This window comes from Scyliorhinus canicula, chromosome 3, assembly GCF_902713615.1.
Source record: "Scyliorhinus canicula chromosome 3, sScyCan1.1, whole genome shotgun sequence".
Classification (NCBI taxonomy): Eukaryota; Metazoa; Chordata; class Chondrichthyes; order Carcharhiniformes; family Scyliorhinidae; genus Scyliorhinus; species Scyliorhinus canicula.
In genome coordinates this window covers 227,598,899-227,620,262 of record NC_052148.1, presented here as the reverse complement: position 1 = coordinate 227,620,262, position 21,364 = coordinate 227,598,899, and the positions used below count along the sequence as shown (strand labels likewise).

The window sequence follows — 21,364 nt, the reverse complement described above, 5'->3', positions numbered from 1 at the left end:
TTCATCCGTACATTCGCCACTGGTGCCTGGTACAGCAACCGAACCAATCAATAAAGCCCTGCCCAAACCGTCCCAGGACCTCCCACAAATAATTCCATTCCACCCAGTTGAAGGCCTTCTCCATATCCTTAGTGACCACTACCTCTGCCTCCCTCTCTTCGGAGGGCATTATGATCATATTCAGGAGCCTTCTAGCGTTGGCCATTAGCTGACGGTTTTTAACAAACCCTGTCTGGTCTTCCCCTATCACCCCCAGAACACAGTCCTCTATCCTCGAGGCCAAAATTTTGACCAGCAATTTTGCATCGACATTCAGTAGGGAGATTGGTCTATATGGCCCGCATTGCACTGGGTCCTTCTCCCGCTTCAGGATCAATGAGATCGAAGCCTGTGACATTGTTGGAGGAAGGGCACCCGGCTCCCTTGCCTCATTAAATGCCCTCACCAGCAGCGGGCCCAGCATCCCAGAAAACCTCTTGTAAAATTCCACTGGGTATCCGTCCAGTCCCGGGGCCTGACCCGACTGCATGGCCTCCAATCCCTCTACTACTTCTACAATCCAGATCGGGGGTCCCAACCCCTCCACCAACCCTTCCTCCACCTTTGGAAACTCCAACCCTCCCAAAAACTGCCTCATCCCCTCCACCCCAGCTGGGGGTTCCGACTCATACAGCCGACAATAAAACTACTTGAACACCCCATTCACCCCCGCTGGGTCCAAGACCGTGTTTCCCCCTCTGTCCTTCACTCTTCCTATCTTCCTGACCACCTCCCTTTTTCTTAGCTGGTGTGCTAGCATCCTACTGGCCTTCTCCCCGTTCTCATATACCGCTCCCCGCCTCACCTTCCTCAACTGCCCCACCACCTTCCCGTGGATAACAGACCAAACTCCGTCTGCTGCTTTTGCCGCTCCTTCAACAGCCACCGATGCTTCAGAATACCTTCTGTCCACCTGGAATATCTCCCTAACCAGCCTATCCATCTCTGCCCGCTCCACCTTCTTCCTATGAGCCCGTATCAAGATTAGCTCCCCGCTAACCACTGCCTTCAGCACTTCCCATACCGCTGCTGCCGAAACTTCCCCTATATCATTTAATTCCAAATAGTTCTGGGTGGCCTCCCTCACCCATTCGCACACACCCCCATCTGCTAACAGTCCTACATCCAATCTCCATTGCGGGCGCTGACCCCCCCTCCTTGCTCACCCATAAATCCACCCAGTATGGGGCATGGCACGACATGACAATGGCCGAGTACTCAGCATACATCAGCCCCGCCAGCAAAGCCCTGTTCGAAATGAAAAGAATCAATCCGGGAGTACACTTTGCGTACGTGGGGAAAAAAAGAAAACTTCGGTCTTGGCCGTCCAAACCTCCCTGGGTCTACACCCCCCCACAATCTGTTCCATAAACCCCTTGAGCTCTTTCGCCACGGCTGGCACCCTCCCTGTCCTTGAACTTGACCGATCCAACCTCAGATCAATGACCGTATTGAAGATCCCCCCCCCCATGATCAACATATGCAAATCCAGGTCCGGAATCTTCCCTAACACCCGCCTCATAAATTCCGCGCGTCCCAATTTGGTGCGTAAATATTCATTAATACCACCGGCATCCTCTCCAGCTTCCCACTCACCATGATAAACCTATCCCCTGAGTCCGCCACTATATTTCCTACCTCAAATGACACCCGTTTATTGATCAAGATTGCAACCTCCCTAGTTTTAGAGTCTAGCCCCGAATGAAATGCCTGCCCAACCTACCCCTTCCTAAGCCGAGTCTGATCCATCACTCTCAGGTGTGCCTCTTGTAACATTGCCACATCCGCCTTCAACCTCTTCAAATGCGCAAACACATGAGCCCTCATGAACGGCCCATTCAGCCCCTCGCATTCCATCTGATCAGCCTGGAGGGTGGACACCCCCCCCCCCCCCCCTCCCACCCCCCCAACCATCGCCCTTCTTAGGCCAGCCTCCAGCTCACGTCCGTCCTGTGCCTCCTCAGGTCCGCCCTCGGGTGCCCACCATCCTCGACCCCCAATTTGTCTCCCGGTGCCAGTCCCTCCCCTGTCAGCAGAACAATTACCCCCTCCCACCCCCTCCCTCCACTAACAAAACAACAACCCCAACCCCTCATATCAAACTAGTCATCTGCTAGCCCCCACTGCGCTTCCATGAGCTAGGCCACCCAGCTAGCCTAGTAGCCCCGCCCATGTGCCGAGCATCCTACCCCCTATTGTTCTCCCTTCCTCCACTCAAACATACATATGCAAAACCTAACAATCCCCAACAAACACAAAGTAGAAAATTCCACCCATCATCTCCCCACAACAGCAAAGTTAACCCGCGTACAAAACTGAGCAACGGCCCAAAAATTGGTACGAAAACACTATATACACAGCCCAAAAATAAAATAAATTTTAGCAATGTAGTCACAGAATTACTCGTCCCCAAGTTCAATATCCTCCATCACCTGCCAGTTCCATGTCCTTAATAAAGTTCATTGCTTCATCCGGTGATCCAAAATAATGTTCTTGACCCCCGTAAGTGACCCACAAATGACCGGGGAACAACATGCCGCACTTCACCCCCCTCTTTAAGAGGGCAGATTTAACTTTGTTGAAGCTTGCCCTTCTTTTGGCCAGTTCCGCACCCAGGTCCTGGTAAATGCGCAGCTCATTATTTTCCCATTTACAGCTTCTCAACTGCCTGGCCCACCTCAAGATCTGTTCCTTATCCAGGAATCGGTGCATTCGTACCATCATCGCCCTCAGCGGCTCAATTCATCCGCGGCTTCCTCGCAAGTGCTCTGTGTGCCATGTCCACTTGCAAGGGTCGAGTAAACGCACCTTCACCCAGCAGCTTCTCGAACATACACGCCACGTATGCCCCTGCATCCGATCCATCGATGCCCTCTGGGAGGCCAATGATCCTCAAATTCTGCCTGTGCGACCTCTTGTCCAGATCCTCCACCTTCTTCTGCAACTTTTTCTGGTGGTCCCTCATCAGATCCATCTCCGCCGCCATCGCGGTTAGCTGGTCCTCGTGTTCAGCCATCGTCTCTTTCACCTTCTTGATCACCAGTCCCTGGGCTTCCAATCTTTGCTCCACCCAGTCAATCCCCATATTAATCGGGTCCAGATATTCATGTCTTTGCTTGACGAAGCTCTCCTGAAGGAATTTTACCAGCTGCTCCGTTGACCACTGGGCCGGGAATGTGAGTCCCTGAGCCTCTGCCATGCTTTCCTGTGCTGCAGACTTCAGTCCTTTCTTTGCCCAACAATCTCTCCTTTGCAGACCACATCTGGTCCATGACTCCATAAACTAGTGGGGAATCCTTCTCCTCTACCTCACCGGTGTCCTGCCATGCTATTTTTAAATGCTGCCCCGATCTCTCGACCGCTCCCTCAGAATCCCCACCGCAGCTTCCGAAGCCCCCCCCCCCCCCCCCCACACTGCCCCAACTTACTTCTTAGAGGGTCCTCGAGCCCCTACTCACTCCACCTCTTAAGAACGGGGCACCCACTCGCCCAATCCCTTGAATGGGCAATCTGGCACTACCAACTGTGCACCCTGTAAGTGCCCCTGCCAGCCTGGCAGTGACACCTGGCATCCTGGCAGTGCACAGGTGACAGCACTTAAGTGCCAGGCTGGCAGTGCCAAGATGCCCAGGTGCCAGGGTACCACCCTGCCCAGAGCCCGACCACCCGGGGGCGTCCAATGGCTTGGGAGAAGCCCCCCACCCCCCCAGGTGCGGTTACATCTGGTCCACGTTTCTGGGCCTTGGGAGATTTGGGTGTCAACATATTTAAATGAGCCTAATGGGTCACTTAAATATGTGAATCACCCAGCGAGGGCGAGATCCAGATCACCTCTCTCTGGAGTCTCTTCTAGCCTCGGAGGAATTTCTCTCTCTCGGGGTCTTTTCTAGCCTTCAGTGTAATTTCTGTTCTGTGTGCATACAAGGTTCTGCACCACAATGGACAAAATCAACCAACTATGCACATGCCTGGAATTGTTCCCTCATCCAATACTATGTGACTGTGAGATCTCCAGCCTGACAGCACCAATTATTAATGGGTTAACACACAGTTACCTGAACATTGAACTCCAGCATCCTCGCTATGCCGACAGTTATTCTCGCCCCAGGGTGCCGCCACACATTGACTGAGTCTTGGCTCACTCCCATCACAGAGTACTTCATTTAACCAGATTGGGCCGCTGCCCTGCCCAAAGGATGCTCCAGTGGTAGCCTGGATTGCCGTCCCACAATTGAGCTGCCGACACACCGCTTGTGCATCATATCGGTCCCAGAAATCGCTGCAAATCGTCCCCCAAACAGAATTGTGAAAAATCGCCACTCTTCCACCACAGATATCATCTCCATCTTCCAGTCTCACCAATCCTGTTCCTGGAACAAAACAAACACAAAGAGCTCATCATTATCCACTTTCCAATTCCAGCCATCTCCTATAGTCATACTATAGTCCACGTGGCTTAGTGCCAGCATTGTTGGCTTTAGATCAGAAGGTTACAGCTTCAAGTCCAGCGGTTCCCAAACTGGGGGTCGTGACACAGGGTGGAGTGACAGGATGAGCAATTGAGACTGCAAGCTCTCAGGCAGCAATGGAAACTGTTGAGGGGAGACTGCCAGGAAAGCGCTGGTACCAACTCCGAGGCCCCATGATATGCGCAGCCATTTTTCTTTTTGTTCTGACTCTGGTATACTGTGAGTGAAGGGGAGGGGTTGAACTCTACACAGGCAGCATCAGTACTTGCCATGAGCACACCTAGTTATTTTTCTCTAGTCCTTGGTTCGCTGGGAGGGAGGGAGAGTGCCTTCAAGAGACTTCACAAATGGCAGGGCCACATCAAACAATGAGAATCCAGATTGGAAGATCATTGAGCGTGGGAGGAAGTCATGCAGCAGTTGGGGGATTGGATTGAGGATTCATTACCAGCCTCACGACTGAGATATCTCAGGTCCTTCTTCGGATTTCTGGCAGATGTACAACTGTCTTCCCACAACTTTCCAAGCTAACTCTGCTGGCTGCTTTTTGCCACAATGCTCTGTGAGGACCACTATACATTTCTTCCAATATATACAAACACACAAAACAGGAGCAGACGTAGGTCATTCAGCCCCTCGGCTCCACATTCAATAAGATCATGGTTGATCCATTCAGTTTTCAAGTTCCACATTCTTATCGACCTTGATTTTGTTTGCATAACCAGAACCTATATATCTGCCTGAAAAATATTCAGTGAGCCCGCTTCCCAGTGAGGCAGAGTCCCAAAGTCACACAAACCCAGAGAAAAAAATTCTCCTAATTTCTGTCATAGAAGGACGACTCCTAATTTTAAAACAGTTCGAGACTCGCCCACAAGAGGAAACATCTTTTCAGTTTCCTTCCACCTTGTCAATACCGTTCAGGATCATATGTACTTCAATCAAGTCACCGCTCACTTTTCTAAACTCTAGTGGAAACAAGAACAGCCTGTCCAACTATTCTCATAAGTCATTTTGCCCATTCCAGGTATCAGTCCAGGAAACCTCCTCTGAACCCACCTGCAACACATTACATCCTTCCTTAAATAAAGAGGCCTTAACTGCACACACGGGGCGCGATTCTCACAGCCCCGCGCCGGGTCGGAGAATCGGCGCAACCGTGCCCCGACGCCAGCGCGCGATTCTCCGAGGTGCCGGAGAATTGGTGCCATTTGCACCAGCGCATTTGGCGCGGCGCTGGTCGCGGGGCTATGTCCGCGGCCAGGCCGCCGATTCTCTGGTCCGGGTGAGCCGAGCGGCCGCGCGGAAACAGCAGAGTCCCGCCGGCGTCGTTCACCCCAGTCGCTGCCGGTGGGAACTCTGCGCGAAGGGTCAGGGGCAGCCTGTGCGGCAGGGAAAAGTGCTCCTTCACTGGGGATGGCCTCTGATGGGGTCTGGCCCGCGATCGGGGCTCACCAATCGGCAGGCTGGCCTCTCTCCCCCCCCCCCCCCCCCCCCCCCCCCCCCGGGCCTACTTTGTTCCGCTTCCGGCCCCAGAACCTCTGAGCCATGTTGCATCGGGGCCGGAGCGTTCCACGAGTCTACTGCGCATGTGTCGGTTGGCGCTTCGCCACTGCGCATGTGCAGGTTGGTGCCGCCCCCAGTCCACGGAGAGATGTAAGGCTGGAGCGGTATGAACCGCTCCAGCGCCATGCTGGCCCCCTGTGGGGACAAATCGGTTGTCCCCCCGCCCGTTTTGCGCCGTCGTGAAACGCAACGGCGTTCACAACGGTGCAAACACTTAGTCTCCATTTCGGAGAATCGCGACCATTATTCAAGATGCTGTCTCATTAATGCCCTGCATAACATAAACATTAAAGTTGAGGGGGTTTAAATCCAGCTGATTGGTTTTCTCTTTGCAGGAATTGACAGGCGCTGTTTCCTCTGCCTGCGCCAGCAGGTGTTTTTGCACAGATGAGTTTTACAGCAGTGATTTCTTCACTGCCTCTGTCTGGCTTGCTCTCTAGCTTCCAGAAAGCGGTCTCTCTTATGGGGTGCTTCCAGGCAGGGGTCTTTCTTATGGGAGGTCTCAGGTGCTGGCTCCTCTAATTAGGAAGCTTCTGGTGGGGGTCTCTCTAATTAGGGATCACCACAATTGAGGGTTCTCTAATCAGGGAGTCTTTCTAATTGGGGGGGGGGGCAAGTCTTGCTCTCAAATGGACTTCAGGGGCGCCTCCTTTAAAGAATTTCCCCCTTGGCCCACCGCAAGGTTCACTGCGTCAGAAAAATGTTTGTCAAGACCTGCACCGATTCTCATCCATGTGATTCCCGGGTCAGGGAAGACCTAAGAATCACACGGGATCAGAGAATATGTGCTCAGCTGGTTAATAGGATGCAAATGGGTCATAATGATCTATTTGCATTCTCCACGGGTGCTGGGAGCAAACCTCAATCCCAAAGTCAGCGGGGGACCGGAGCATCTGTTTTCTGCCCGCCGTCGGATTCTCCGCTGCATCGGGAACTCCGCTGCCAGTGGAGGAGAATCCAACTCCTGATCTCCTGAACCAAAGTTATCTCTAACTATTGCACCTGTGCCATTTTTGATTATCGGTGCTCCCCCCCCCCCCCCCCCCCCCCCCCCGCCCCCCCAGGCTTCCTATTCCGGAATGCCTATCAGATTATTTATTCACTTCACTATGCACTATCAACTCATTTACTTTGTTTTGAGTGTTATGCGCGTTCAGATATGGATCCATTTGTCTTTTTGTTATCTTTGTTATCTAGACGAGCAGAGGGCAGCAGAGCAGAGCTACTGATCAGCTGTTCTGGGGAAATTTGCATACGTGCAGTGCGGTCAGCCTAAGTTGAAGGTGAACCTGCGAAGGAGACCCAAGGAGTTTGAGTAAAGGCAAGGAACCAGCAGAGGGCAGCAGAGCAGAGCTACTGATCAGCCGTTCTGGGGAAATTTGCATACGTGCAGTGCGGTCAGCCTAAGTTGAAGGTGAACCTGCGAAGGAGACCCAAGGAGTTTGAGTAAAGGCAAGCAACCAGCAGAGGGCAGCAGAGCAGAGCTACTGATCAGCTGTTCTGGGGAAATTTGCATACGTGCAGTGCGGTCAGCCTAAGTTGAAGGTGAACCTGCGAAGGAGACCCAAGGAGTTTGAGTAAAGGCAAGCAACCAGCAGAGGGCAGCAGAGCAGAGCTACTGATCAGCTGTTCTGGGGAAATTTGCATACGTGCAGTGCGGTCAGCCTAAGTTGAAGGTGAACCTGCGAAGGAGACCCAAGGAGTTTGAGTAAAGGCAAGCAACCAGCAGAGGGCAGCAGAGCAGAGCTACTGATCAGCTGTACTGGGGAAATTTGCATACGTGCAGTGCGGTCAGCCTAAGTTGAAGGTGAACCTGCGAAGGAGACCCAAGGAGTTTGAGTAAAGGCAAGCAACCAGCAGAGGGCAGCAGAGCAGAGCTACTGATCAGCTGTTCTGGGGAAATTTGCATACGTGCAGTGCGGTCAGCCTAAGTTGAAGGTGAACCTGCGAAGGAGACCCAAGGAGTTTGAGTAAAGGCAAGCAACCAGCAGAGGGCAGCAGAGCAGAGCTACTGATCAGCTGTTCTGGGGAAATTTGCATACGTGCAGTGCGGTCAGCCTAAGTTGAAGGTGAACCTGCGAAGGAGACCCAAGGAGTTTGAGTAAAGACAAGCAACCAGCAGAGGGCAGCAGAGCAGAGCTACTGATCAGCTGTTCTGGGGAAATTTGCATACGTGCAGTGCGGTCAGCCTAAGTTGAAGGTGGTTTGTGGAGGGGCTGTTGGCAAGTGACAGTTAAACCTGAAACACTTTGTGAGTGTTTCCCACCCTACCTCCTCCTCTAACCAACCCCCCCACCCCACGGTGGTTGGGAAGCGGGAGCAGGGGCCTGTCGTGAAGGTGAGTGAGTGCCTTTAAATTTGCTTACCTTTCAGCGGGATCAGGGTTTGAGGTAATATCAGGTAAGCTCTTCCTTTCTTTTTCTTTTTCTTGTTTTTTTATTAATCTAGAGGTGATGTCAGGGAAGGCAGTACAATGCTCCTCCTGCAGAATGTTTGAGGTGAGGGACGCCGTCAGTGTCCCTGCTGATTTCATCTGTGGGAAGTGCACCCAACTCCAGCTCCTCAAAAACCGTGTTAGGGACCTGGAGCTTGAGCTGGATGAACTTCGGATCATTCGGGAGGCAGAGGGGGTCATAGATAGGAGCTTCAGGGAAGTAGTTACACCAAAGACTGGAGATAGATGGGTAACTGTAAGAGGGACTGGGAAGAAGCAGTCAGTGCAGGGACCCCCTGCGGTCGTTCCCCTGAGTAACAAGTATACCGTTTTGGATACTTGTGGGGGGGACGACTTACCAGGGGTAAGCCATGGGGTACGGGCCTCTGGCACGGAGTCTGTCCCTGTTGCTCAGAAGGGAAGGGGGGAAAGGAGTAGAACATTAGTAATTGGAGACTCAATAGTCAGGGGCACAGATAGGAGATTTTGTGGGAGCGAGAGAGACTCACGTTTGGTATGTTGCCTACCAGGTGCAAGGGTACGTGATGTCTCGGATCGTGTTTTCCGGGTCCTTAAGGGGGAGGGGGAGCAGCCCCAAGTCGTAGTCCACATTGGCACTAACGACATAGGTAGGAAAGGGGACAAGGATGTCAGGCAGGCCTTTAGGGAGCTAGGATGGAAGCTCAGAGCGAGAACAAACAGAGTTGTTATCTCTGGGTTGTTGCCCGTGCCATGTGATAGTGAGATGAGGAATAGGGAGAGAGAGCAATTAAACACGTGGCTACAGGGATGGTGCAGGCAGGAGGGATTCAGATTTCTGGATAACTGGGGCTCTTTCTGGGGAAGGTGGGACCTCTATAGACAGGATGGTCTACATCTGAACCTGAGGGGCACCAATATCCTGGGGGGGGGGGAGATTTGTTAATACTCTTTGGGGGAGTTTAAACTAATTCAGCAGGGGCATGGGAATCTGGATTGTAGTTTTGGGGTGCGAGAGATTGAGAGTAGAGAGGTCAGGAGCACAGATTTGACTTCGCAGGAGGGCGGCAGTGTTCAGGTCTGTGGTTTGAAGTGTGTCTATTTCAATGCCAGGAGTATACGAAATAAGGTAGGGGAACTGGCAGCATGGGTTGGTACCTGGGACTTCGATGTTGTGGCCATTTCAGAGACATGGATAGAGCAGGGACAGGAATGGTTGTTGCAGGTTCCGGGGTTTAGGTGCTTTAGTAAGGTCAGAGAAGGGGGCAAAAGAGGGGGAGGTGTGGCGCTGCTAGTCAAGGACAGTATTACGGTGGCAGAAAGGATGCAAGATGGGGACTCTTTTTCCGAGGTAGTATGGGCTGAGGTTAGAAACAGGAAAGGAGAGGTCACACTGCTGGGAGTTTTCTATAGGCCACCTAATAGTTCTAGAGATGTAGAGGAAAGGATGGCGAAGATGATTCTGGAAAAGAGCGAAAGTAACAGGGTAGTTGTTATGGGAGACTTTAACTTTCCTAATATTGACTGGAAAAGATATAGTTCGAGTACATTGGATGGGTCGTTCTTTGTACAATGTGTGCAGGAGGGTTTTCTGACACAATATGTTGACAGGCCAACAAGAGGTGAGGCCACTTTGGATTTGGTTTTGGGTAATGAACCAGGCCAGGTGTTAGATCTGGAGGTAGGTGAACACTTTGGAGACAGTGACCACAATTCGGTGACCTTTACGTTAGTGATGGAAAGGGATAAGTATACCCCGCAGGGCAAGAGTTCTAGCTGGGGGAAGGGCAATTATGATGCCATTAGACATGACTTAGGATGTGTTGGTTGGAGAAGTAGGCTGCAAGGGTTGGGCACACTGGATATGTGGAGCTTGTTCAAGGAGCAGCTATTGCATGTTCTTGATAAGTACGTACCAGTCAGGCAGGGAGGAAGGGGTCGAGCGAGGGAACCGTGGTTTACCAAAGAAGTGGAATCTCTTGTTAAGAGGAAGAAGGAGGCCTATGTGAAGATGAGGCGTGAAGTTTCAGTTGGGGCGCTTGATAGTTACAAGGAAGCGAGGAAGGATCTAAAGAGAGAGCTGAGACGAGCAAGGAGGGGACATGAGAAGTCTTTGGCAGGTAGGATCAAGGAAAACCCAAAAGCTTTCTATAGGTATGTCAGGAATAAAAGAATGACTAGGGTAAGAGTAGGGCCAGTCAAGGACAGTGGTGGGAAGTTGTGTGTGGAGGCTGAGGAGATAAGCGAGATGCTAAATGAATACTTTTCGTCAGTATTCACTCAAGAAAAAGATAATATTGTGGAGGAGAATGCTGAGACCCAGGCTATTAGAATAGATGGCATTGAGGTGCGTAGGGAAGAAGTGTTGGCAATTCTGGACAAGGTGAAAATAGATAAGTCCCCGGGGCCGGATGGGATTTATCCTAGGATTCTCTGGGAAGCCAGGGAAGAGATTGCAGAGCCTTTGGCTTTGATTTTTAGGTCATCATTGGCTACAGGAATAGTGCCAGAGGACTGGAGGATAGCAAATGTGGTCCCTTTGTTCAAGAAGGGGAGTAGAGATAACCCCGGTAACTATAGGCCGGTGAGCCTAACGTCTGTGGTGGGTAAAGTCTTGGAGAGGATTATAAAAGATACGATTTATAATCATCTAGATAGGAATAATATGATTAGGGATAGTCAGCATGGTTTTGTGAAGGGTAGGTCATGCCTCACAAACCTTATCGAGTTCTTTGAGAAGGTGACTGAACAGGTAGACGAGGGTAGAGCAGTTGATGTGGTGTATATGGATTTCAGTAAAGCGTTTGATAAGGTTCCCCACGGTCGGCTATTGCAGAAAATACGGAGGCTGGGGATTGAGGGTGATTTAGAGATGTGGATCAGAAATTGGCTAGTTGAAAGAAGACAGAGAGTGGTAGTTGATGGGAAATGTTCAGAATGGAGTTCAGTTACGAGTGGCGTACCACAAGGATCTGTTCTGGGGCCGTTGCTGTTTGTCATTTTTATAAATGACCTAGAGGAGGGCGCAGAAGGATGGGTGAGTAAATTTGCAGACGACACTAAAGTCGGTGGAGTTGTAGACAGTGCGGAAGGATGTTGCAGGTTACAGAGGGACATAGATAAGCTGCAGAGCTGGGCTGAGAGGTGGCAAATGGAGTTTAATGTGGAGAAGTGTGAGGTGATTCACTTTGGAAAGAATAACAGGAATGCGGAATATTTGACTAATGGTAAAATTCTTGGTAGTGTGGATGAGCAGAGGGATCTCGGTGTCCATGTACATAGATCCCTGAAAGTTGCCACCCAGGTTGATAGGGTTGTGAAGAAGGCCTATGGTGTGTTGGCCTTTATTGGTAGAGGGATTGAGTTCCGGAGCCATGAGGTCATGTTGCAGTTGTACAAAACTCTAGTACGGCCGCATTTGGAGTATTGCGTACAGTTCTGGTCGCCTCATTATAGGAAGGACGTGGAAGCTTTGGAACGGGTGCAGAGGAGATTTACTAGGATGTTGCCTGGTATGGAGGGAAAATCTTATGAGGAAAGGCTGATGGACTTGAGGTTGTTTTCGTTAGAGAGAAGGTTAAGAGGTGACTTAATAGAGGCATACAAAATGATCAGAGGGTTAGATAAGGTGGACAGCGAGAGCCTTCTCCCGCGGATGGAGGTGGCTAGCACGAGGGGATATAGCCTTAAATTGAGGGGTAATAGATATAGGACAGAGGTCAGAGGTGGGTTTTTTTACGCAAAGAGTGGTGAGGCCGTGGAATGCCCTACCTGCAACAGTAGTGAACTCGCCAACATTGAGGGCATTTAAAAATTTATTGGATAAGCATATGGATGATAAGGGCATAGTGTAGGTTAGATGGCCTTTAGTTTTTTGGTTTTTTTCCATGTCGGTGCAACATCGAGGGCCGAAGGGCCTGTACTGCGCTGTATCGTTCTATGTTCTTATCATCTAGAACTGATTCTTGGTGCATTCTTAGGGTTTTTCTCTCTGTCACTCCCTGCCATTCTCTGGTCCTCATTTCCCATATTACTATTTTTCTCTCTACTGTCTTGACTCTACTCTTTGATACAACACATCTTTCCCCATATGATCTCTTGCCCCCATTATTTAATTTAAAACCCGCTCTAATTCCCTAGTTATTATTCCAGCATAGTTCAGGTGTAGTCTGTTCCAACGGAATAGCCCCTGCTTTCCTCTGGTGCCAGTGCTCCCCAAATCCACTTTTCTAACACCACTCTTTGAGCCACAGTTTTATCACTTTAATTTTAAGTACGTATGCCAATTTTCACATGGCTCAGGTAATAATCCAGAGATGATAAACTTTGAAGTACTGCTTTTAAATTTGGTGCCTAGCTCCTCGTAATGTCTATGCAGAACCACTTTCCCAGTTCTACCCATCTTATTAGTACTTGCATGGACCACGACAGGGTCATCCCCCTCCCAGTGCAAATTCCTCTCCAGCCTGTCACAAATCCTGGCACCGGGCAAGCAACACATTTATCTGGACTCCTGCTCTTTGCTGCAGAGAACAGTGTCAATCTCCCTCACTATCCTGTCCCCTACTGCAACTACATCCCTTTATGTTGTCCCCACACTAATGGCCTTCTGTATCATGGTGCCATGATCAGTTTGCTCATACACCTTGCAGCTCCCGCTCTCATTCAAACAAACTGTGAAAATCTCAAAGGTTGACACACCAACCTTCTCGGTTCCCTTACCTGCCTCAGTCTGCAGAAGGAGGCCATTCGGCCCATCGAGTCTGCACCGGCTCTTGGAAAGAGCACCCTACCCAAGGTCAACACCTCCACCCTATCCCCATAACCCAACCCAACACTAAGGACAATTTTGGACACTAAGGGCAATTTATCATAGCCAATCCACCTAACCTGCACATCTTTGGACTGTGGGAGGAAACCGGAGCACCCAGAGGAAACCCATGCAGACACGGGGAGGATGTGCAGACTCCGCACAGACAGTGACCCAAGCCAGAATCGACCCTGGGACCCTGGAGCTGTTAAGCAATTGTGCTATCCACAATGCTACCGTGCTGTCCAATGACTCTGAGCTGACATTTCCTTGAGCCACAAGCAGTTGCTGCAGACGTGTTTTCCTGGATTACACTGGCATCCAGGAACTCCCACATCCTTGACACCTCACCTGTCCTGCCATCCTTAATGTGTTTTAAATAATCACTTATATTATTTGCTTATTTATATTGCTTTATTATGTATTTTATTAACTTCAACATCAATTTGTGTACTGTTTTAAACCTTAGAGTTGGAATAAATTACCCACATATCAGATATTCATCAAACAGTAAGCTCCTTTCCAGGTAGTAGAGTAGCAACTAATTCCAACAGGTGAGAGATAGAGAGAGAGAGAGAGGAGGCGAGCACCTCCTTCCCCTTTTCATCCAACTGCCCTACCCACCAAACTCCAAGTGTGCATTCAGTTTCCTCAGCTGCACTTCGGAGCAAATCTTCCAACTGGCTTTCCCTGACAAACTCAATTGAAATGCCTGCTTCTGTCAGCAAACACACTCATACCCACAGATAAATTAAACAAAAGAACCTTCAAACCAAGGTTCCAATTTAAATCACTATCTCAAAAGCAATGCCACACACACTGCCTGATCAGTGGTAGAAATGCTAATGAACTACTTTTCAATTCCAAAGTTTTTCTTGATTCAGGGAAAACTAATGGATACTGCTAACAAAAGCAGGACAATGCTTCCAAGACTTACCGACATCATTACAAAGATAAAGCCAAGATCCCTGCTGTTTATGGTCTTACCTTCTAGATGCTGGTGGCCCCAACCTTAAAGACCAGACTTAAAAGTTTGCGCAGCTCTCTTAGCTAGTCCATCTGATGCTGGGTGGTGAGGTGCAGTTCTAATGTATTTAATACCGTTTAGAGCAGTGAAGCTTTCAAACTCTGCACTGGGAATATGGATCCATTGTCAGATACCATGACTTCAGGTAATCCATGAGTTGTAAATCATTGGCGTAAACTTTCGCAATGTAGCTGACTTCACCTCAAAAATGTCCATCTATTTAGAGTGTACATCATAAGATCATAAGAAATAGGGACAGGAGGAGTCTGTTCAGCCCCTCGAGCCTGCTTAGCCATTCAATAGGATCTTGACTGATCCAATAATCCTCGTGTCCACTTTCTTGTCCTTTCCCTGTAACCCTTGATTCCCTTATTGATCAAGAATCTATCGATCTCTCAGCCTTAAGTAAACACAAGGACTCTGCCCCCACAGCTCTATGTGGCAAGCAATTCCAAAGACTCACAGCCCTCTGCGAGAAAAAATTCAAAATCAATCACCAGTAAAAACATTGTGCCCAGGAATAGACCACAATATTCGCTATGGATTCTTACCCATGACCAGGCCATTCCCAATGATATAATGGAGCTGCAGAAGGAAAATGTTGTTGCAGTTGCCACTGTTGACAGTGCTTGACTAGTTTCTCGATATCAATACCAGGCCACCACGCAACTCCTGGCAAGTATCTTCACCTTAGAGATCCAGGATAAGCATTGTGTCAATCAGTTAGTAGCTGCTCTCTGTCTGGTACAGGAATGACTACTCTTTCTCCCCAGAGTATTATGCCATCCTGACAACTCCAATTCATTCTTCCAGGTAAAGGATGGTTTCATTTCCTCAGAAATTTACCCATCGTATAATTTGTTTTTTACTTTGAACAGAAGTGGATCTCAATTGGTTCAATTCCTGACCTACTTCACAAAGATTGGCAATTAGTCTAAAATATTTAATGCCAAGATTATACCTTGTGGCACTGGAGTACATGTGATACTTTCTTGCAAGGGTGGGTGACTAAGAGCATCTTCATTCATTATGTGTGTCGCCAGGTCGGTGCTTGAAAGCATATTCATAGGAGGCCAGAATTAATGCCCATCATTGAATTCTTGTCAAGGCGAATGCTGGGATAGCCTTGACCTCTTTGAAGAGACCCAAGAGCGGTCTTTGGTCAGAAACGATGGTAAAGTGTCTACCATGTAAGTACTGGTGGAATTTCTTGATGCCGAAGGCTATTTTTCATTCTTGATTTGTGAGTAGCCTTTTTCCATCTCAGAGCGTTCTCAAAACATACTCACTGGCCTTTCAGAGCAATCATCCATCTCATTGGACAACACTGCACCAATACCATGTGGCGAGGTATCGCAGGTCATTATCAGTTCTTTAGATGGATCTAAGTGTACTAACAGGTTTGAGGAATGCAGGAATTTGTTTTACTCTGTTGAAAGCTTCCCCCTGGGGAGCCTTCCAAGACCAACAATAGTATGGTTTTTAGCAGAATATGCAAGGACCTATACCATCGATAAGTTTGGTAAAAAAACATCCAGAGTAATTCACCATCCTCAAAAATGATTTGAGTTAAGTTGTGTTTGTGGGAGCAGACGCTTCCTTTATTGCCTTGATACTATCTTTCACGGGTATTTTGTATGTCTACACGGTTCCCCAGATAGGTCACATCAGTGGCTTGAAAGGTGCACTACGCTTTGCTGCAGCGAACGCCAGCCTCCTGAACCTTAACACCTCTTCTAAGATTTCTACATCCTCGCCTTTTGACATTCCAGGTATAAGGACATCATCGGGATAAATTACAACCCGTGGTGACCCCTGTAAGAGACATTGGGCTGGATTCTCCGCTGTCGGGATTCTCCGTTGTGCCAGCAACCTGAGGATTTCCCAACAACTTGGGGCTGCCTGCAATGGGAAACCTCACTGGCTGGCTGGCGAGATGGAGAATCTCGGGGGCAGGCTGCATCAGAAATTTGGTGCGGCGGGAAGGAGAATCCCCCACATTGTACTGTGGAATATTGCACATGCCTAAGACAAGCCAAAAAGCAGGCATATGTACTGGAACAGGCCTTTTTGTGTGTTTATCATGACATACCCCAGGGAAACTTCATCTAATTTGAGTTGCTGGTAAATGTGACTTTATAAGATTGACCTCAGGCCAGCTTTGCATACAGGTCTTCAATTCTCAGGATTGGATATTTATCCAGCTTGTCGGCCTGATTAACTGTTAGCCTGTAATCACTGGAAACACGGATGGTCTTGTCCGGGTTCAATATGGAAACTTATAGGTGCTGCTCATTCTGAGAACTGAACTGGCTGGATGATGCCTAGTTCTTCCAGCCTGCTTAACTCAGTATCCTTGTGTAAGGTATATGGTACCGGTCATGACCTAAAGAATCAAGGAGTCGCAGCTGGATGAAAGTAAACCTTAGTTTGTAGCCCTTTGATTCTGCCTAATTTGTCACGGAAGATGTTGTCATATTGTCTGAACAGTTCAGGCATCCTCGTTCCCACAATTCAAAAATCTCAGCTTAATTCAAATTGATTTATTTCAGGAAATCATGGCCGAGAAGGCTTGGTTCTTCACCCATCATTATTTTCACTGGGCACTGCCTCATCACCCTCACCCTCCTCCTTGTCCTCCAGAATGTCCTCCTCCTCCACATGTGGCCACATGTTCCTCATCACCAACCTCCAGGTCATTACTCCGCTGCTCTGCGAGGTTGTGGAGCACGCAGCAGACCACCACAAAGCGGGCAACCCTCCGGGCGGTGTACTGCAGTGCACCACCAGAGTGGTCGAGGCATCGCAACCACATCTTGAGCAGTCTGGTACCCTCCATTCCTCATTGATCCCCGCCTCTCCCCCCTCACCAAACTTGACCCATGCCCACCAGACACAGCGGGCCCTCCTCAATGGACCCCCACCCCACCCCAGTTGGACTCTATCCAATCCTTGTATCTGTCAATTTTATCTTGACCAATGAAGTTTACTTTAGGCAGCATGGTGACTTTGATCAGCTCATAATTTAGCCCCATCTTGTTCCCTGGACAACTTTGTTTTCGTAACCGTCGTCTCTCGCTTGCTCCCATGTTGCTTATCCCAGCCAGTTCCTGTCTATCTCATTGTTAGTCTGGGTGGAGGATGTTGAAGCTGGTTCTTCTTTGAACCATGGATCGTCTAGAGACAGGATGTTAGGGCTACTGATTGCTTATTGAGCTGGCTACATTATTGCTGACCACATTATTTCTGTCTGATTCTGCCTATCTTGAGAACTCGGTCAAGTTAGCTTAAATACATTGCGGCGATTATTAGCCAGAGTTTAAATGCTTGTTATTGTTATGTTGTAAAAATATATATTTAATTTAATTTAATTTAATTACTGGTTACACTTTCTATGATTAATTTTTAATTAATAATCTTTATTGTCACAAGTAGGCTTACATTAACACTGCAATGAAGTTACTGTGAAAAGCCCCTAGATGCCAAATTCTGGCGCCTGTTCGGGTACACAGAGGGAGAATTCAGAATGTCCAAATTACCTAATAGCACATCTTTCGGGACGTGTGGGAGGAAACCGTAGCACCAGGAGGAAAGCCACGCAAACACGGTGAGAGCATGCAGACTCGGCACAAACAGTGACCCAAGCAGGGAATCGAACCTGGGACCCTGGCGCTGTGAAGCCACAGTGCTAGTTTCAATCCTCAATAAACTAGCTTATGTAGAACTATTCTAATGTTATCCGAGCTATCCGGTTTTATGGGGTCTCTTCTCAGGACACACCCCTTCCACCTGGGCCAGGGACCCTTACTCTGCTGTGTTGCCCTTTAAAGGGATAATCACCATAAGTGATGGACATTAAAAAAAAGCAGAATTAATTGATTCTTTGACCAAAACTAAGTTTGCCTCCTTGCTTATGTTACAAACATATTTGGAAAAGAAAGTGAACTGAATGCAAATATATAAGGAATAAACACCAACATTCTTAATGATTGGCTCACAGCTTTCATGAAGAAAATTGCATTTTGGAAAGTAATATGCTGAAGGATAACTCCATATCTCCTCTTCTAAATACTGCCAAATTATCTTTTACATCTATTCAAGTAGGCAGAGGTGTTCTCAGTTTATTGTATTTAACCCAGAGTATAGTGATTCAGAGGCAAGTGTGCGACCAACTGAGTCACCCATGCCTCAAAACAATGTAGAAAAGCTTCCAGACGTGACATCTGATAGGCAAAGTGCCAGACTCACACAGAAATTGCTGTAGAACTCTCCAGTTCCATAAACCAGTTTTCTCACGCGAATCCTGAGCCTCTTCGCTAAAAAGAATTGAGTGGGTGTGGTTTACTCTGGCAGAGTGGAGCCTGTTAGAGCTGGGAACCATCTCAAAAGACACTGGGACATCATTTTAAAGGGTCCCCTGACCAACATGGCAGCTAAACGTCTCCCAGCACAGATCATGGAGGTCTTGGGGGCTCACCCACCTTCCACCGACATTCACTGATGGCATATCTTCCCCCCCACACTGACATTCATCGTTAGCATACTGCTTACCCACCCCCCCCACCCCCCGACATTCTATCTCTGGCGTACCTATTCCACCCTCTCCCCCCCACCCCAGCATTCATCGCCGGCACCCCCTCCCCCCATCTCAGCTCTGACCCACACACCACATATCAAAGTACCCCCAAGAGCTTGCCACGAGAGTCTGCCCCAGTACTGCCCAATTGGCAGTCCCAACCTGGCAGTGCCAAGCTGACAATGCCAACCTGCCCCAGGCATGTTCTTCCACCCCATGGGGGCTATACTTACCTCTGCACCCCCAGACAGATCTACCTCAACTGTGTCATGCGTGACCAGACCAGTTGTAAACTTCACCAAAGTGATGTATGAATATTTAGTGAGGGGATCTTTGGCAGGGAAGCCACTAATATCATTTAAATGTAGTACAAGTTATTAAAATGTGGTTCATGCCCTTTGTGAGCGTGAATCTCGGGAGGTCAGTGGTAAAGGGTGGGCAAAATCAGGAAACGCAATCCCTCCAGCGAGAATTGAGTTTCCCAATTCTTGTAATGTTTTCCACCTTCACCGCCAAACCCCCAGGCCTCAAGATTCTATTTGCAATGTCGAAACAGAATTTTTAAATCCGTTTTTTCAATGTAGGAATCACTGACATAAAACTGGCAGTTATTCTCCATCCCCAATCACCCATGGGAAGGTGTTGGTGAACTGCCTTCTTGAACCGCTGCAGTCCATGTGGTATAAGTGTGTACCCATAGTGCCATTTGGGAGGGAGTTACAAGAGTTTACCCCAACGACACCTAAGAAATAGCCATTATATTTCCAAGTGATGGTGGTGGAAGACCTCGGTAACAAACGTGCACATGATGGTGTTCCGATGCGTCTGTTGCCTTATTCTTTCAGGTGATAGAGGTCGGAGGTTTGGAAGGTGCAAAGAAAGCAAAGAAAGCTTGGCAACTTGTAAATTGCTGCCAAGGTGCACAGGTAGCGGAGGGAGAAAATGTAGAAGCTGTTTTATGGGATGCTAAAAAAACAGGCTACTTTTTCCTGGAATAGCTTGAGGGCATAATGGGAGTTGAACACAAGGATGAAAATTTCAGAGCTCGAGAAAATTACCGAGTATAAAAGGAGTCAGGACCCTGCAGGGATTTGAACATGAGGATGAGAATTGGCAAGACGGAGGAGGTAACAGGGATACAAAGGAACAATGGCCTAGAGGGATATCAACATAAGAATAAAATTGTGGGCTGTTAAAGATTGTAGAGATAAGAAAGGACAAGGGCCATGAGGGATTTAAAAAAGAGAGTAAAGTAGGCCTAAAGTACTTTAAAGCAGGTGAAGGCCATGGAAGGTTTTGCTTTATTGCAAGCGAACGTACCTGAACAGATGACCCCAGCATGCTGACATTGGACATTGCTGTTGGCATCAAGTGGGTTGGAGGTGCATTCATCCAGGGAGCGTTCTGTTCCATCACATCTTAATGAGCTGAACAGGACCTCCCCGACCCCTTGTCCATGGTAAGCCCCAATTACCGACTCGGCCTTCCCACAATTCAGCTGCCTGCAGGTGACATCTCCTTCAGTGAGATCCCAGACATCGTCACAGACCATTCCCCAGATGGACTGGTAAGCGATCTCTACTTTCCCTGAGCACGTACTTGTCCCATTGGTCAATCTAACATCAAAAGATCCTGTCAAGAGAAAAACAAGATTGGATTATTTTCCTGCTGTGGTTTTAACCCTCACAAGTTTCTCCTTCCCCATTAAGGTATAGAAGGAGGCCATTCAGTCTCTCAGTCCTGTTACACAAGACTTCAGCCCCTCAAGCCTGTTACACGGAAACTGTGGGAGCCGATTCAGTCTCCTGATTGATCAGCGAACTCACAACTCCCAGAGGATGGAGCACAGGCCTTTCCTGAACCCTGCGAACACAATGATGCAAACGTTTCAGCATCGTGTCTCATCACTGCTGACCTGAGCAAGTAACTCCAGCATCCTGACTGTGCGTGCAGTTGCTGACATTCCGCTGGTCTCCTGGACATTCACTAATGGTGACCTCCGTCCCAACACACTCCACGTTATCCAGCCAGATTGGATCTACTCCCTGTGCAATGCTGGTGTTCACTGACAAGGCAACCCCACAGTTGAGCTGCTTGCAGACAATGGAGGCATCCACGATGTCCCAGTTGTTATTGCAGATGGTTCCCCAGGAGGAATCCTTGTAAATTTCAACTCTTCCCGAACACAAGTTATGACCATCTCGCAGTCTGAGGGGCAGTGGACCTGAAAAAGGAACAACACAACACTTACATTGTGAGCTGATGCCTCAACAGATAGCTGTCAGCCCACCCAATTCACTGATTCTAATAACCATCCTACAATGCCTGTACAGAACTCTATCCATCTGTCCATTGCCTTCTTTCCGTGAGTCTAATGGCTCTCCTGTAATAGTGTGTACAGAAATCTTGAGTCCTATTCTATTAATGTTCATTATCCCTTCTTTCCCTCGTTCAAGTTGGGTAT

General features: G+C 48.6%; 1 protein-coding gene across 3 annotated transcripts in view; it reads right to left on the bottom strand.

The window, feature by feature from the left end:
* LOC119963342 overlaps positions 1–21,364 on the bottom strand; it is a 320,297-nt gene that overhangs the window by 272,179 nt on the left and 26,754 nt on the right. For 2 of the 3 annotated variants that reach the window (XM_038792342.1, XM_038792344.1), the window contains exons 4-6: positions 20,816–21,124; positions 20,221–20,532; positions 4,095–4,409 (exon numbers count right to left, since the gene is read on the bottom strand). In XM_038792342.1, the coding sequence (XP_038648270.1) occupies positions 4,095–4,409; positions 20,221–20,532; positions 20,816–21,124 (936 nt within the window). The remainder of the gene's footprint in view (positions 1–4,094; positions 4,410–20,220; positions 20,533–20,815; positions 21,125–21,364) is intronic. The other variant, XM_038792343.1, reaches the window with a different exon arrangement.